Raw genomic sequence first — 18,160 nt, 5'->3', positions numbered from 1 at the left:
GTGTAACACTTAGGCACAAGGTTATACTGAAGTGAAACCAAGTGCACTGACATCTGCATGCAGATGCTACTAATACAAGCAGATGGTGCTAGCAAGCGTGGGACTGCCGTCATGTACGAAAGCTGCCACTTGTGCCTTTAGGATGATGGATTTATCGTAAAGACTAGCACCGGAGGTTATCCACTGAGAGGGTTAATGGCACTGTTTGCTATATGCTCACATGTCACTATTGCAGCATTTTAGCATTGCCTGATATGCAATATGTTACTGTGGTACATGATGTGTTAGGTCTAGTGCGCATGTGATGCTCCTCTGTAGAACCACAGTAGATGCACAGTGAGATAATGCTTTGCATACCATCATCATTGGCTGTGCTTTAGTGGTGAAGCAACTTCATGATTCAGCGAAGAATTAAGTTGTTTGCACGGCAGTCCTTACTAATCTTTTTGCATATATCAATCCGTGTGATCACTCTCACCTTGCCATAATGTCACAAAAAGAAAGCAGTTGTGCAGCAAATCATGCTCTGCTACAGGACACGAACCAGCTGTACGCCATGAAGACCCTGAGCAAGGAGGACGTGCTCAAGCGCAACCAGGTGGCGCACGTCAAGGCCGAGCGGGACATCCTGGCCGAGGCGGACAACGAGTGGGTCGTCAAGCTCTACTACTCGTTCCAGGACGAGCGCAACCTCTACTTTGTGATGGACTACATCCCGGGCGGGGACCTCATGTCCCTGCTCATCCGGCTGGGCGTCTTTGAGGAGCACCTGGCACGCTTCTACATTGCCGAGTTGGTGCTGGCCCTGGAGAGTGTCCACAAGCTGGGATTCATCCACCGCGACATCAAGCCGGACAATGTGCTCATCGACCGCGACGGACACATCAAGCTCACTGACTTCGGCCTCTGTACGGGCTTCCGGTGGACGCACAACTCCAAGTACTACCAGAAGAACGGTGAGCAGTATGGGGCTTGCTGGAATCGGGTCGGCATGGAGGCAAGGGACGGCAGTGCATTTGGAACAGAACCTGAGTGCACACTTGTTGATGAAGAAGGCTAGAACAGTTTAGGCTGGTAAAGCACGGTTTCAAAATTGTATTTTTCATTTAGTGTAGAATATAGTGGAGGAAACAGAAGCGAGATATTTCCCATTCTTGAATTTCATGCCTGAATCACTGTGCTGGGTTGTCAGTGTGACGGCACTGATGTCGAAGCATATTTCTCTAGATTGCTCTTTCTTTTTGTGCTAGAATAGCTTGAAACTTTTTTTTTAGGGTGGCGTCACCAGCTGTCCTTCAATTTTGTGTCGTCTAGTTTACATCTGCATTATTTCAGTGCAGTAATCTAGATTAACTGTCAGTTTCTGTTGAGCATATCTTTAAAGGAGCAGCCTTTTCTAAGGTGTGGAAGGCATCTGGTATTATAGAGTGCCATATTACATATATTTTCTAACAAGATATTGAATCTACCTACTGTGAGTAGTTACGGTTGTATACATTTCCTCGACTGCCACATACATATGTGATGCCAAAGTGAATAATTGAATTGCAACGAGTTAAAATGTTGTCACAGTCCCATTGTTGAGACCTCTCCTTCCTTTTTGTTGCTGCTCCTGCTACGCTGAAAATTGTGGAGCAATGCCTGCCAGCTCATCATGTCATTGCACTGAAGTTTGGTATCAGCAGAGCTTCTTCCATGATGCACGATGCATTGTGTTAATTTTTGTGAAGGTGATCGAGGCTCACTGGACGTTCCTTTCGCAGGTGAGCATGCGCGCCAGGACTCCATGGAGCCAGACAAGAACTGGTCGGATGATTGCCAGTGCTCCCGGAGCAAGCCATTGGAGCGGCGGCGGAGGAGAGAACACCAGCGGTGCTTGGCACAGTCCCTGGTGGGCACACCCAACTACATCGCGCCCGAGGTGCTAGCGAGGCATGGTGAGTTTCACGAAGCTTGATTGAGCAATGTCGATGTACAGTGTGGTTAAAGGGTAGAGTCACCCTGTGGCTTTTTGTTCGTTTATTTCAGTGAAGACACGCCGTGAGGCATAATGTTTGGTATGTGTCGTGGGCTGTAAGGGTTGTGTTGTGTGTGAACTAAAGGAGTGTCTTGGGGTATCTGTTGCTGTGCACTCAGCGAGTCTAGCTAGACATGGCGCTGTAGCGGAGGCCAGCTTGCAGAAGATGGGAGTCTTTTGGTTGTCGGGCGGGACAATTCAATATACAGTGGCAGGTGGAAGGATACAGTTTGGACATATTGCATTCTACAGCAAGTGAGCCCAGTTCCAAGCACAGGTGGAAGCTGGTGTAACGTTTACCCCGGCCTACAGCCTGTTGAGCGTAATTTAGTAGTAACCACAGGAGGGCGCTTATGAAGGTGAAGGAACACCCTGTAGTTGCCATCCGTGAAGATGACATGCAAACTTTCTCACCAGCTGGCCCTGTAAGAGCAGTGCACCCAATCATGTGCGTGCGATGAAAGGAACGATGAATTGCGATGCTGTCAGGCCTGACTGTCTGTCATCAGGTCACCTCGACGTGTTACCCTAGACCAGGGGCGTAGCCAGAAATTTTTTTCGGGGGGGGGTTCACCGGCCCGACCGGGGGGGGGGGGCAAGCTTCTGCTTTCCTCTACGTCACGTGATAAATGTCGGTAGTTTAAGCACACACTCTACATGTATATCAAAGACATGGGACCCCCCCTCCTCGCGTGTGCTTGTGAAGAAATTAAGTAAAACGTAAAGTAAGCTCAGTAAATACAGTAAGTACGACAGGTACAGTGGGCGTTTGGAGCAACGGTCTCTCATCGCGCCACTGAATAGACCAGTCTTCGAAAACGCATCATTGAGACGACCCGTGCGATCGGAGAAGACATCATTAATTGTTAATTTCCGTTAAGCGTAGATGGCCTCGTCCTCGTCGGGGCGAAGTGCGTTTCACAAGTCAAGGACGGCTATATGCGTGAAAATGCACGTGTGACCAGGCTATACCTACTCCCATAGCAATAGCTTGTTAGCTGCGTCTTTGCGCTAGAAAACTTAAATACGCGCAAAAACGCGTAAGGCTTTTTTTTTTTCGAAGCTTTCGTCGCCCTGCTCCCTCATACGAGAGGGTTGCATTTCCTGCGGCAAGTGCATGGGCCGCTGTGTCTTCCGCTGTGTGCGAGCGTGCAGCCGTCATTTGCCTTTACGTCAACAGATTCAGAATTGTGCAGAATATTTCACCGCACAGCATAGATATGGCATGTGTACGCATTTTAAGTAGTGCGTGCAACTCATTTCTGCTTCACTTACGCCGGTGCAAACAGGAAGCGGCTTTGTACCTCACAGAATCTCGACTGATTGGTGCACTAGTGATGCAGGAATGAACTCCGGTATTGTTCAGTACATAGTGCACATAATCAATTTCTCAGGACGCGTGAACTCCGACGAGAACTGTCAGCGCCTGCAATAAGAGTTTACTTATACGCTGTACTGCGCACAGCAGTAATTCAGGCTTGTCGGCTGTCTGTTTCGTGCATTCTATTGCGAGTCGGTGGAATTTCACTGCTGTCATCAACCCCTACGTGTGTACATTGCTGGTTTGGGATTCCACAACTTAAACCGCAACTACCAGCCTTCCGTAATTGCTGGTTTGTGATTCAACAACACAACAGTAATTACCAGCCTTCCGTAGGGGCGCAATCGCAAACAAGAGACGTTTCTCGCGCAGACTAAGCCTACGTTCACACTTGGGAAGCGGCAAGCGGGCGGAAAGGCCAAAGCGGCCGGAAAATTTTTTCCGCGCCTGTCCAAGTTCACATTTGTTTTGCTACCGCCGCGGCCGCCGCTGCCGTTTTCGTCCAGATCCATCTCGTCTGTGTACGTTTGTGGGTGTGGTGGCGCTCATTATCGCATTATGTCTAGCGGTATGTTCATTCTTTGACCCACGTACCGTCATCAAAAGTGATCATTTTACGCAACTTCGCGTGTCATCTGTGACCTTCGGTAAATTCCTCGTTGGCGTTCCGTAATTCTCCGCACACGGGCGCGGTAGCGCTGAGTCACAGGTTGGTGCCTAGGCGTGAGAATATTTCTTTAATAGCTTTTATTTACAAGTTGTAATAACATTTCATCATTTGGTATTGTCGGCGCCTCCAGGACACCAAAGGGGCAACGGGAACACCACAGCTGAAACCCGAGCTGGCCCTTGTGTTGGGGCTCGCCAAAGCCTGCGCGTCCTACGTGAGACCTATACGCTCCCAATCTATCGTCGCTACGAGAAAAGCACCCCGCGACTTCTGCAACATACCGTACTAGTGCGAGGAGAATTATGGAGCGCCAACGAGGAATCTGCCTAAATATTGTCTGCCGTGGAAGTGGAAGAAGAAATGGCTCTTATACTTCTACCTACTTGTTTTCTAGAAATAGACAATCAATAAACGGAAGACGCGGACACCTCGGAAACGGCAGTGGTGGGTTCGCCTGGCTTTGCAAAAGCGCGAGAAGTGGCTCACGCCAAGGCTTCGTTGCCGCACCTCCGGTCGCGCGACATTGAATACTATCGCGAGTATTGCTGACAGTACGTTTTAGTGCCACTCTTGTCGTAGAGCAAGGGCTGGTTCTTGATCGCGTCGATCAGCATTACAGCCTACACTTCTGGTGCCATGTTCAATTTTACGACCAGTTGTTTACATGCTAGTGTAGCTTGCAGTGAAGCAGAACGACTTTCCGCCGCGTTTCCGCTTCGCCATGGCGAAAAAATCGGCCCGAGACTGATTTGGCTCGCAGCCTGTTTTTCTGCCTGTTTTGCCACCTAGGCGGGCGGATTTTTGCAAGATTTTGCCGCTTCCTACAGCTTCGAGACCAAGTGTAAACGTAGCCTAAGATCCTGCGCGAGCGCGGCCTAACCAGCACCTGAAGGGAAGCGGCGGAAATGTATACCGGAGATTTCGACCACCTGGGGTCTTTAACGTGCACCTAAATCTAAGTAAACGGGCCTCGAGCGTTCTCGCCATCATCTAAAATGCGGCTGCCGCATTTGTTGCTTCATTTGTTGCACATTTGTTGCTTCAGAATGCGGCCGCAACATTCTCGCCCAAAACTTCACAGAGTGTCAAAGCCTTGACAAACAGCGTGACAGTTTTTTCCATATGCAGACATGATTCGCTATAAATTACCAACCAAACGGAAGCGCCCAGGAATGAAATTGTGATAGTAGCACCGGTTTCATGAATTATGTCAGCGCGAAGCGACGAAAACAAAGGGCGGGTAAGTAGGGGGGGGGGGGGGGTTGAGGAAAAAATTTCGGGGGGGGTTTGAACCCCCCCAACCCCCCCCTTGGCTACGCCACTGCCCTAGACTGTCCTAGAGGATCTGCATTTCATTTGCTCGGGCAACTCTTTCGCTTGGTTTGAGAGCAGCTTACTTCTCTTGCACTGACACTCGGTCCCAGGGTAGCTTGAGGGGCTCCCCAGCCTGCGCTGACTCTCTGTGACAGGCAGAATGCAGACCATACAGTAATGTGTGTCACGTGTGGGGCTACCTTGATGAGCATTCCAACACCCTTCATACAGAAGCAGCTATTGGTGATTCTTGCTACCTCTTTGTGCTTGACTTCTGAACATTTTCTTAAAAGCTTTTCCTGCTTTTACAAATGAGATGGCGCTTGTCCCCCTTTAGCTGATCAAATTTCATTTGGTGCAGAGGTGGGGATGGCAATGACTTGGGCTGTTACGGTATGTGAATGCGCTCATTAATAACTCATCTTTAGAATGGTCCCCAGAGGTCCCCTTGGATCTTTCTCCCAAGGACCCCTCTGGGTCTGTAGTTTGAGAAACATTTGCTTTCGTAAATGCTTTCATTAGTCTGTCAGTAGTGAAGCCTCAAGTTACGCTTCACATTTGACCTGTTTTTATGCATGTGTGCCGGTGAAATTTTTATATTCGGGGATGTCGGTAAGGAGGGTTGTACCATATTTACTTGCATAATAATAGCACTTTTACTCCTGAAAATTTGCGCAAGGTTTCCACGGCCAGCTATAAAAAGTAGGAGACACTGGGTACGATTCAGCGTCCAATATGGCGTCTGACATGCCGGGACGGCAACTGGATCCGAGGCATTTTGTTGTGCCGTAGAGCCAGAGCGGCATGCACAGGCGTCCGATCCGGCATTATGGCATGGCAAAACGCCTTGGATCCGGCTGCCGTTCCGGTGCGTCGGATGCCGTATTGGATGCCGAATCACACCGCGTGTCTTTTACTTCATGGCTGTTCGAGATGCGATCATTATGTGAGGAAAAGAAAAACCACACTTTTTGATTGGAAGTGTGGTACGTTCATTATGCGAGTAAATACGGTATATATTATGGCGTATTCAAGTCGTACTTGTGAAAGGCGAACAAGGAAAGCCACAGAAAAAGATGAGCACACCAGTATGTATGTGCTTCGCTGTCTCTGTATGTTTGTTAATAGCGGAGCTGTTTAAGCCGGCCGTTAGTCCGTTAGTCGTCCACAAAAAATGTTGGCCGATCCTGGCGGTAACGCACGAAAGGTCCAAGTGCAATGGCACATACCTCTGTGAACTAGAAGCTGAGCCTGGATAAGTCTAGCTAAGCATGGTTGGAACTATTTAAGCTTAGTCAGTCATCGATAGCCAATCGATAGCTAATCAATAGCCAATCTGGAAAATTCCAGAAAATGTTGGGGGTGACTTGGCAGTGCTTAGCCTAGCCCAAATATGTGGCCACTACCTTGTGATAGCCAATCAATAGCTAATCGATAATTGATTAATAATCAATAAATTCTGAAAAATGCTTGGGATTACTTGGTTAGCCTAGCCCAAAAGCCAGGACTAGCCAGGTACCCATCAGCTCCCCTGTCTCTTTAGCATTGCACCTCCAGTGCAACCTACAGTAATGTTCTTTTTTCTGTTTAAACCTCTCAAGTATGACTAAAATTCTGTGAAGGATGACCACTGCATGTGCCTGACATAGTGCGCGCCCCTTTGCTTGCAGGTTACGGACAGTCGTGTGACTGGTGGAGCGTTGGGGTCATCCTGTACGAAATGCTGGTTGGCCAGCCACCTTTCTTAGCCAACACACCTGGTGAGACGCAGTACAAGGTACGCAGCGATTTTTCACTGCTTGGGGCTGTGTTTGTGGGACTGTCAGTTTTACGATTCCTCAATGCTGCTGTAAAGAATTGCATGATGGTGATGATGATGGAGTTGCACATTTCTGTCCAGAGTGCTTGAGTAGTGTGTGGCGAAACGAAGAAAGTGGTACTTTAACGGCGGTGCTTAGTGCCAGTGCTTGGGAGCTGCAGTGTCCGCACTGACATAGAAGCCACAACGTATGTGGCCTCTTAGTACAGCAACCTGAGTGCTGTACACAGGAAGCTTGTAGTTTGGAAATACAGTCAACGACCGGTTTTCCGCACGCCTGGTTTTTTCAACATGCCCAATAATTCGCGTACACCGCCAATGGGATCAATGTATATGAATGTCGGAAATTTTGGATGCAGAAACCCTTCGCTGTCCGATTTTTCAGACTTTTTGCCATCACCACGGGTCCGAAACGGTGTTATCGAAGCCACCACCGCTGCCATTTCGATTATCTCGCCACCTCGAACAGGCACTCTGATCTGCTGACTTATGGGAACCAACAGTATTCAATGTGTCGTGCTTTCCAACCTTTGAAGCTATTGATGAGGATGACAAAGGCGGAGTCAGCACCATACGCTGACAGTGGCGAATTCTTTCAATGAAAAAAACGGCACTGTACAGCAAAAAGCCTGGTAGCGAACACCGAAGCAGCTAGTTCGCTACCAGGCTTCTTCAACGATGCGTTGAACGATGCATTATTCAACGACGTTGTTGAGTGATGTTGGTGCCCAAAAGTTAACTTTGCCTCAGTACAACTTGGGGCCAGTAAAAGGCATGCATTCATTTTTTTTTTGGACTGCCCCCAAAAAATGGTTAGTCCAAATTGTGGTAGTCAAAATCACCAAATCGTGGCTCCTAGGGAGTCTGAAAAATTGGGTGTTGACTGTACTTGTTTGAAATAGGAGCCCCAAATTTGTCTCCAATAATTCTTAAGCAAAAGGATATTTAATTCATCTTTAAACGTATGAGTAGGATACATTTATATGAAGAAGCCACCTGGGAACAAGCCACCTGGGAAACTATGGAGAACACAAACAAAAAAGGAATGCAGGCATCACACAAAGTCCCGCTATTGAAGTGAAAGGTTTGAGAACCAAAGGAAGTGTAGTGTTGTATGATGATGGACAGAAAAATGCATGTTGTTGAAAGCACAAAAAAAGAAGTAAAGGATGCGAAGATGTTGTAGTGTTGAAGTGAGAAGTAACTTTTGTGGCATTTTGTAATATGTCTGTAATCGTGTGCTGTCGTGCAGGTGCTCAACTGGGAGACAACGCTGCAGATCCCCAAGGTTGCCCTACTGTCCCCGGAAAGCACAGACCTAATCCTGCGGCTCTGCTGCGGTGCAGAGCAACGGCTCGGCCGGAACGGAGCCGACGAGATCAAGGCACACCCGTTCTTCGCCTCCATAGACTTCGAGGGAGGCCTGCGCAACAAGCCGGCCCCCTACATTCCCAACATCCGCTACCCGGCCGACACATCCAACTTCGACGCTGTGGACGACATGGTTCTCGACAAGCCCCCAGCCTCAGCGCCAGAGCCCAATGGGCGGCATCCCGAGCATGCCTTCTTCGAGTTCACCTTCCGACGGTTCTTCGACGACGGCGGCCAGGCGTACCCTGTCCGAGCGGGGACGGGGGCTGCCCTGGGGGTCACGGGGTCACAAAGCAACGAGGACGGTTTGGACGGACAGGGGTCTCCAGTTTACGTGTGACCAAGGCCCTGCCCTTCGTGGTCTTAATGCTAAACTTGAGGGGCAGACGGTGTTTAGAAGTTACGATGCGCATCGAAATGCAGTGACCTGGCTGTTGTCTGTGCAGCTAATGTTGGCAGTCAGAAAGGCAGTGCAGCGTTTGAGGTCATGCCCGAAGATAGCTCTTGTTCAACTTAGAGCCCGGTGTTTGCACAAGTGCTTGTGGTGAGCCGCTTTGCCATTGCTGTGGCTGCTGTGAGCGTCTGAGTTTGCAACCATCTCTGGTTGATCGGTGTCTGCAATTCCATCTGCCGAGATCTGGGTGCCGGTATACAGTCCCTGCGAAGGTGCAGCGGATGAGGTTCTAGGGATCCTGATTCTAGGGGTGTGCTAGGAACGTCGGCCCATGCATGGGGAGCAACCCTGTCAAAATGATGCTGGTCATCGCAACATGCGGCAGAGATGCCTTACGGCGGAGGACACCAGTGGCGCTTGTCGCAAAGAAAAATCTTCACATGTCTCCGAATGTCCAGCCGGAAGAAACTCTTACTTGACACCAGTGTTATCAGCTGACCTGCTTGGACCTCCGGCTAGTTCATCGCCTTGCTGCAGACCAGCTGTCAAGATGATATGCTCATTGAATCTGCCAAATCCAAGTGATGTGTTCAAAGTGATCCGATGGCCCTGCCACCCACAACCATTGCAATGAGGCGACGTCTTTTCACCGGCTGTGACCATATGAGCACTCGTAAAAGGGATCCGGCGACAGGTGCCTCGCCCGTCTGCGCCAAAAACGAACAAAATGAAAACAAAGGCTTTTGACAAAGCGCCACTGCAAGAGTTCCACCGCTGCATTGCATCGAAGCATCTGTCCGGAATTTTCAAGAACTCTAGTTGTGGCGACTGTTGCTGTGCTGTTACTGTATTCTTTGTTTTAGGTTTTCCTTTTTTGCTTTGGGAGCAAAGCAAAGCCAAGTCCCGGTACTTTACTAGGAGAAGAATAGACTCTGTTTCAATTTCGCGAAAAAAAAAAGAAAAGGTGTACACACTCCCCGCCGTCGCGCCCCCCGTCCGACCTGTTTCAACGGGGGCGGCTTGTTTCTTGTCGCTACGGAGACGCGCTGGACTGTGATACGTACCGAGGTGGTTCTCGCGAAGGACACTGTCATCTGCTGCGTGTGTGGTGTGGCTGGACAATGTGTTTTTTTCTTTCCCAGTGCACGTCGCGGCGGTTGGGGGGACAACAGAAGGGCGCCAGCTGGCGTCCTTAGGCGCCATTGTTGCTTGTTGTTCTATAACGCTATTATTATTAATTATTATAATTATTACCTCTTGTATAATAGCTTCCACCAGCTACCTCTCCTCTTGAGGAGTCCAAGCCCTCTGTGTTATTTATTTGATCTGCAAGGATTTTTTGGAGAAGTCTGTGAGTGCCTGTCCTTTATATCTCTCTCTGTCGGTTTGCTCTCCCGTGTCTTCTGTGCGATTTTTCCTTCTCTCTGTTTCTTTTATTCCCTTTTTAAATATCTTTCAAGGTGCGTTTGGTCTTGGTGTGTGACGACCCACAGCTCCTTGTTTCTTTGAAGGGGAGGGAAGCGGTGCAGCAGTAAAATGCAGTCTTGAGAATGCCACCCGGACAGAAAATTTCGTGGCAGACATCAACTTCTTGTGCTTTTTCTGTCGCCCGTCAGTACATCTGTGTCCATCGTTAAACACAGAAAGCAGCATTTTGAGCAACACATTCTGCGAGCAAAGTGCCTTCTCAGAAATCGGCATTCACTATAGTCTATTGTGCCTTATTTACACGGCGTTCTAGCCTGAATCAAACTCTCTTTCAAAATCCAGCTTTATCGTGTGCCTTATGGGAGATACATAATTACAGTGCATGGCCTGCGCGCTCACTCGTTATCATAGCAAGGCTTCGAGCACTGTGGTCAGTTCAGCGTTCTAGCATTTGTGGGAGTCCTAGTCTTACAGGTTGACTAAATAGATTGATTCCACTATGGGTTCCACTTCACCACTGCTGCAAAGAATGTTGGTTGTAGTAGTTCTTAGTGGGTTTAAAGGGCAACTATGGTACGAAACATGTTGTGTTGGTACAACGATAAGCCGCTTAGAATTTGAGATCAAGAAGCGAAGACATGAGAATGAAAGGATTCGGTAGGAGAAGGCCTTCTGCTTAAAATTTTCTGAAAAAAATCTGCAGTGGCGTTGTCCTTGGCATTCTCTTCAATGTTGCTTTAAATCCAAGTACAGCGGGAAAGTGGCGAGAACTGCTGTCATCGTGGCGCTGACAATGTCGCTGCATATGCCCTCTGAACATGGTGAAATTGGTCTATTCATTTGCCATTATCACTTGACAAAATGAGGCCAGCATTAGAGGCAGCTTGTGGAACTCGTCACAGATGCACACAGAGTGCCGAACATTATCTTGCTAGTGGCGATAAATTTTTGTGGGGCAGCTGTGCTTGTGTATTGGTTGGGGGTTTTTATGAAATGTTGAGCTGATATGCACAATGTAGTAAGGGCATGCGTCGGTGCCGGTATGACAGTTGCTAGGCGTGGTTTATTTTGCTGTGTGAAAAATCGATGAATGGCAGCTTCTTCAATTGATATATTTAGCCTGCTGTAATCTCTGTGTCCGTACAGTACAACCTTTTTGTTGAGAACTCGTTGGGACCCGAAGAAATCAACACTGTGTCAGTATCTTCTATTTAGGAGTAGTTCAGCATTTCACCCAATTGGGGTTCAGTTAAATCCGTCTAAACGCCGTCAATGAATTCCTATTCCGAGAAGTGCAAGGTTGCTGTTGCTTAACTTCTAAATTACGATCGTGAGCACTGAAGTTAATTTTGTATTTTTGTTCATGTCTTGCCAGAACCACTTGGCGGCAGGCACGCAGCATGCAATGATTTGTCCCAGTTTCCCATGCATTTAGTGTTTCTCTAATCACATCACGAACTGAGGTGACCTGGGCTTTATTTGTGGCTACAGGCATGTCGTTGACCAAGTTCATCTTCGGTCACAGCGGTAACGGTTTTGCCACTTCTGTCATCATCTGACAGCATCCCAGTTGCAGCTGCACTGTCTCATTATGCCAGTTCCTCAAAAGTCTTGCCTTTGCCATGCCTGGAGTCATATTGTGCAAGGATTCCTTTCCTTTGATTCTATTCATTTCGTATCGTCCGTCGTAGTGAATGGCCAGTACTGGCCACTTGCTACATCTGACTTGCATTAAGCAGGCGACACTCGTCAACATGGCAGATTAAAGTTACCCTGTGCAATGACTTAGTGGCTATGTTGCCGTGCTTGCTCAAATCACTGGGTCGTGGGTTCATTTCCCAATCGTGGCGGCGGCAAAGAGATGCCATGATGCCATCCAATGACGCAGGACAAAAAGAATGGAAATTGTCCAGAATGGCCCCTGAAATGAATAATAGGGCCCCTACCACCTTTTTCATTCACAGTTTTTTTTTTTTTCATTAGTACAGTCAGTCACGTGCTTGCAGAATAGTAGAAAAGTGCTTTTCTTTGCTATATTCCGTTCTTCACTTTATTCGTATGTTCATGCATGCAGATTGACTATAATGAGGTCCTACTGTAATTGCATGAATTCGCTTGACTGAAACTATGATTTTTGGCTCTTGCAGGCGGAGAATGTCAGAAACAAAGTATAGTTGACATCAGACGAGGTTCAATATGAAAACTGAAGAAGGCTGAGCATTGGCAAAAGTTTTAAATGAAGGGAGAAAAAGTCTGTGTGCAGGTTTTCTGCTGTTTCAAGGCAATCTATACAGGCTGTGTTAAAGTAATTGTCATTTAACAGAGATGCATAATCCACTGTAGTTTCCACTGTTGATCTGTTGCCACTGGAGCGAGAGGCTCTTTTTTGTCGTGCAATTTCAACTCGACTGCAAACACCTCGGATGAGCTTCTATGCAACATGTCTTTTCGTTGCACCACCATTTGCTGCATTGTTAGCTGACGCCGTTGAGACTTTTACGAGCAAAACAAACGTGCAGAATAAAGCACGCAAAGTCGTAAAGCAAGCTGCTGCAAGTCCTAAGCCTTGCTAGGACTTGTTGAATCCAACTTTGTGCAGTGTTTGAAGAAAAAGAGTACAACGTAATCATTTGCCTCTCACCTTCCTTGATTTATGTGACTTCCTTGATTTATGTGACCTTCCTTGATTTATGTGACGACAAGCATAGCTTTAAACTTAGTGGGCAATAAGTGGAACAGCAAATAGCTTTGAACTGGTAGAGTATTTCGGAGCCCTTTTTTCCCATTTGTTTGATAGGAAGAGAGACTGCCAAATTTCCGTCCTTCTATTTGTGCTCAAACTGCAGCTCCTACAATGCCAGTCATAACATGACAGATGTAATTTGCGCGGTGCGATGGCTTCGTGGCTATGGCGGTCTGCTTGCTCAGCATTGGGTCATGCATTCGATTCACAGTCACGTTGGCCACATTTCATTGCGGCTGCAATGGAACACTGCCTAATTTGATAAATTCCATCAGCATTTATCTTTATGCAACCGTTTGTAGGCTGCCAACCTATTGCTGCTATCTTTGTACTGATAAAACTTGCACAGCATTTTCAACTCCATCAGTATGCAAAGCTGCGTTAAGCAGGTGGACATACTGATAGGAGAGCGGAGGCTGATCACGACTCATGAAAGCGACTGCATGTGCTTTCAGGCCTGTGTGCGTTACTGTGAGTGTGCATACGTGCCAAACAGGGATTGAGTGGTAGCCTGTCATCAGTCATTGCACTCTATGACTTGTGGAAGAATGGGTGAAGGAATATGCACCCGTAGATGACCTGCATGTTTGTAAACAAAGGGACATAGTGCAGGCAAAAGGCAGACGAGTTGCCGCAGTGGCCATGGCGGTCTGTTGCCGAGCCTGAGGTCACAGGTTGATTATCAGCCGTGGCAGACGCATTTAAAAGTTTGTTAAAGGACGCATCTTGAAGTTCGTCAAGTCTCTGGAGGCAAGCTGAGTGGCAAGTCGGCACATGACGAACTGTGACCGTTTTGCTTTTGCTTTTCTATACTTATGTAAAAACTCGGTGAAGCAAGCATACAGACGAAAAATGGAAATGTTCGTACTGACTATTATGTCTTTTCAAATTATGCTGTATGTAAAGCTGTAACCACGGCGGCCGCATTTCGATGGGGGCGAAATGCGAAAACACCCGTGTACTTGGATTTAGGTGCACGTTAAAAATCCCCAGGTGGTCCAAATTTCCGGAGTCCCCCACTATGGCGTGCCTCATAATCAGATAATGGTTTTGGCACCGTAAAACCCCATAATTTAGTTTAATTTAACTGTTTTCTGTTTATCCCGATAGAAAATGTTGGCAAAGTTGAGGGACTATTTTCAGCAGCAGTGTCATGTACGTACTTTGTTTCCGTACCTTTGACCTTCATAGCCAGAAAACATTGTATAGATTCCACACTGTTGCCTGCTGTGTGTGAAATGGTGTATATAAGGTGCCGGTGAGTGAGAGCTGAATGACGACCACTTCAATTTGTTTTTATTTTTCCAAAATTTTCTTGGAAAGGTTTTCTGGTCCAAAAGCTGAGGTGTGCAGCATGACACATGGACTTGAGATTCTGTCGGCCCGGCTTCGGGGCACAATATGTTATGGGCGGAAATCTGATGACAGTATTTTGAAATGGCAGCACTTGACTCGGTGTTTTGCTGAACCCCGCTGTCTGCCGTATGCTCCAATCGCACAGTTATTGAGTGCCTTCATTAGGAAAAAAGCCAGTTTAGACCTCATTGCTAACCGCTTTTCCCGAAGCATCGTTTAAAAAATAATTCAAGGGCTGGATATAGACAACTGTTCGGACCATTTCTTTCAAGCAGGGTTCATGTTGTAAGCTGTATCACTCTAGGGCTAGATGTTTCAAACAAAAAAGTAAAAACAGAATACAATTTGCTGTTGGCATAGTTACTTTCATGGATTGCAGAAAAGTAAGCATAATGGAGAGGTGCACATGAACTCGGCAAACAGGATAATGCATACGCTTTTTCTCTGTCTCTTCGAAGATTGTGTTCATGCATGCTGCTAGGTCTTTCCTTGTTTTCGTCTTTTGTCTTTTACATGTAACCCATTGATGCTGCTGAAGAAAGGAAGAGATAAAGAAATATCTTGTTGGACGTAGTGCTTTTAAATGTCAATAGATAAAAGGAAAGCACTTCTTAACTGATGGTGATCCCTATAATCTGCGAAACAATAGAACCTTTTTGATAGCTGTAGGGAGAGGGATTGGGATGGATTGGGGAGGTAAGAATATAATAAATTGCTGTGACTGTAACTTGATTAAAGGCCCTTACTCAGGCCTGAACATCCATCCGTGATCACTGTACTTGCAAATCGTTCTACAGTTTTTTTTTTTTTTTATTCTATGACACTCTGCAATCACTCTTTGCCCGATTTGACGTTAACAGTAGATTCGTTTGGGAACACTGAACAGTTGTGTGCATCTGTCTATTTAAACACATATCTTTAGCAGTGTCCGGTGGTACCTTGCTGCCATTTTGCCATCATGTATGTGTTTCCTATTGTGGGGCTGTCTCCTCTTTCTCATATTTGCACATTGGCATGAGGAGGACAAGGATTGATTTGGCTTGACTTAAAAACAATTTGATAATCTGGTTGCTGAGCACGATGTTTTCTTGACATTGTAAATTTGGTATTGTACTAAACAGTGAAGAATATGTGAACTCTACAAGTATGGGTGTTCCTTTTCTCTTGACTCTACAGTAGCGACATGCTTTGGTGCCTTCACTTTTTCACCTTTTAGAGGGGGGTCCTCTATGTGTCTTTTAGCACAAAGTTGGGGCTATCCAATCTCTCCGGTGTGTTGCTGCCAGTATGACACAGAGTGCCTTGACAATGTTGTCTGATAATTCTGTTTGTTTCTACAGAACAACCACTTGTGGATACTCATTCAGGCGTTGGCTTGCGCATCACGCCGCTGCACTTAGTTCTATAAATACCTTGTTAAATTAGCTTGTAATCTGCAGCTTTGTGTGGTCAGCGTGCCAGTGAGTGTGAATTGTTCGAACTGTGCGGTGATGCTGAATTTTCATGGCGTCTGTGGGGGTTAGGGTGAGGGGATTATTTCTAGTGCAAGCTTTCTCTCTTTCCAAAAGGCTGTTTTCATAGGGATAAAATTCGAGAGGTAGGGGGATGTTCTGACACTGGGACACCTCCCCGGGCTACGCTACTGTACAGAATTACTTGTGCTGCACGCTGAACCAAGTGCATTTTATATGTAAATGTCCTAATGACTTCAATGCAATGTTTAGTCATGCCCAGACCATGTCATTCGCTTTCATGAAAATATTCTCCATTCATTCCTTTTTTTCTGTTGCTGTGAGGCACATCAAATTGGTGACGCACCGAACATCATCCCATGAATAATGGTCCTTGCGCCACTTTAGACCTCGTAGTATGTAAAAATCAAAACCACCGAAGCAGATTTTGTTCTGGTGCATCGGGGGATGAGATAACTGCTCTGTGCATATCTCATTCGCATTTAAGCAGACACATTTTTTTGCTATGTTCAGACATAAGCACACTTTTTGTACTGAAACGGTTGATGCAAGTTTGCGAATAATTTGCAATGTTAGAATGGTGAATGTCGCTGCCTGTATAATTGACAGAGTACTTGATGCTTCTGAGTGTGGTGTAAATGGAGATTGTTTTGTTTCCTGTGCTAAATTCCCGTGTGAAAAATGCTGTTTTGCCAATTTATGCACTGGGGTAAAGGTGATAACACTGTTTCCTACATCGTTGAGCAGAGTGCTGCGATGGATGTCCAGAGAAAGTGTAAGCATGGATCGTGTCGAAAACAGGCCTCCTGCTCGAACCCTGCCCTGCCAACCCCTCGACAAAGAAACAAAGTGCTAAACGTAGCATTTTACTGTTTCCTTTCCTTGTCTATTGCACCGTAAGCTTTTTTTTTCCCCCTGTTCTGTGCCGTGTGTACATATTGTAAATTTTTGGTTGGACATATGACTGTTGTTCCCCGTTCTCTTTGTAGCTTCCCTTGTTTTATACATATATAGGCTTCTTGTTTTGTATTTTTTTGGCAACACAAATTTTTTTTTCTTTCTAGGATGGTGTATATAGGAAGGCGGGCTTTTAGTCAAAACAAAGAAGCCTTGTACAGTTTCCAGCCTCACGTTATTGTGAGGACGTCTTTTAAAAGGCTTTTGTTTTTGTTTCTCGTTCTGTGCTCTCCGGATTTGCGTTCTGCTGTGTCACTTTTCTTCTGTCAAGTGCTTGGAACTTCCCTCGTCTTTACACAATGCTCCTGTCCTCCTTCCTTCCACCACAATATTTTTCTTCGCTTCGAGAGACGTTTTGTTCTGCTCTTGTGTTGTCGTGGCACAGAAGTAACAATAAAACAAAAACTCTTCTATGAATCGACTTTTTGTCTGTTGTCAACGCTGCATGCGATGCACAGAGTAAAAGTTGTGTGCCAGTTTTTGGCCACCATGAGAATGCTGGGACGAATGAAAGCTGGGAGTTTCATACAACCGGGCAAAATGGAAATGTTGACGTAGTCCTTGAACGAATATTGACCCTTTTTGCGGAGCAGTTTGTTTTAGAGAAACGAGATGGCGCTCACGGCGGCGCGCCATTAAAACCCCTTGATAATTTGAAAGTAGCGACTACAGTGTACTAGAATAGTACACTGTAGTAGCGACACTCTCCTCCCCGCCGCGCTTTCCTCCTCAATTCTCCTCGCCCGCCGGCTGCGCGCGCTGCGCACGGCACGCTATTGCGCCTGGGCTCCCGCGGACGGGCCGATGGAGGCGCATGATTTTGGGCCAGTTGCACGCCCCAGTGGCGTAGAAAATTTCAAAAAATAATAGCATGGATAATGCTGAAGGCAACGTTTATGAGGAGGTTGGTTTCATCTTAAAGCCGTATGAATGACACACACTGATGTAAAAGGAGCTTTGAGGCGAGTTCTATACTCCAGTTATTTTTTCTGCCACATGATACGCTGCTTTACTTTGTGCATCTGAACTTGTATTGCTTGTGGCAAATCGCTCTGTGCTTGGCAGTTTTTTCTTGCCTGTGCGCGCATGTGCACCGCAGGTATTATGTTCAGCGTGCCTTCTTATAATGAATTAGTTGCGAGTGCATCGTCCGTCCATGTGTTTGTCTCAATGTCAAAGTAGCTTGTGCGCTCTGGTTTCTGCATTGAATAGGACGGTTGCGTAATTTCAGTGCGATGAAGCGGTGCCGGCAACCACTCATCGCCCACAATAACAGAAGCTGAGGAAAGGTATTTACA

General features: G+C 46.7%; 1 protein-coding gene across 4 annotated transcripts in view; it reads left to right on the top strand.

The window, feature by feature from the left end:
- LOC119461752 (serine/threonine-protein kinase LATS1-like) overlaps positions 1 to 17,279 on the top strand; it is an 84,265-nt gene extending 66,986 nt beyond the window's left edge. For all 4 annotated transcript variants that reach the window (XM_037723127.2, XM_049672114.1, XM_037723126.2 and 1 more), the window contains 4 exons: positions 536 to 956; positions 1,764 to 1,937; positions 6,993 to 7,099; positions 8,394 to 17,279. In XM_037723127.2, coding sequence (XP_037579055.1) covers positions 536 to 956; positions 1,764 to 1,937; positions 6,993 to 7,099; positions 8,394 to 8,852 — 1,161 coding nt within the window. In that variant the 3' untranslated portion in view covers positions 8,853 to 17,279. The remainder of the gene's footprint in view (positions 1 to 535; positions 957 to 1,763; positions 1,938 to 6,992; positions 7,100 to 8,393) is intronic.
- The last annotated feature ends 881 nt before the right edge of the window (positions 17,280 to 18,160 follow it).

This window comes from Dermacentor silvarum, chromosome 8 (genome assembly GCF_013339745.2).
Source record: "Dermacentor silvarum isolate Dsil-2018 chromosome 8, BIME_Dsil_1.4, whole genome shotgun sequence".
NCBI classification, from domain to species: Eukaryota; Metazoa; Arthropoda; class Arachnida; order Ixodida; family Ixodidae; genus Dermacentor; species Dermacentor silvarum.
Note: the sequence above shows the minus strand (reverse complement) of the source record. Positions and strands in the feature narration are given on the sequence as shown.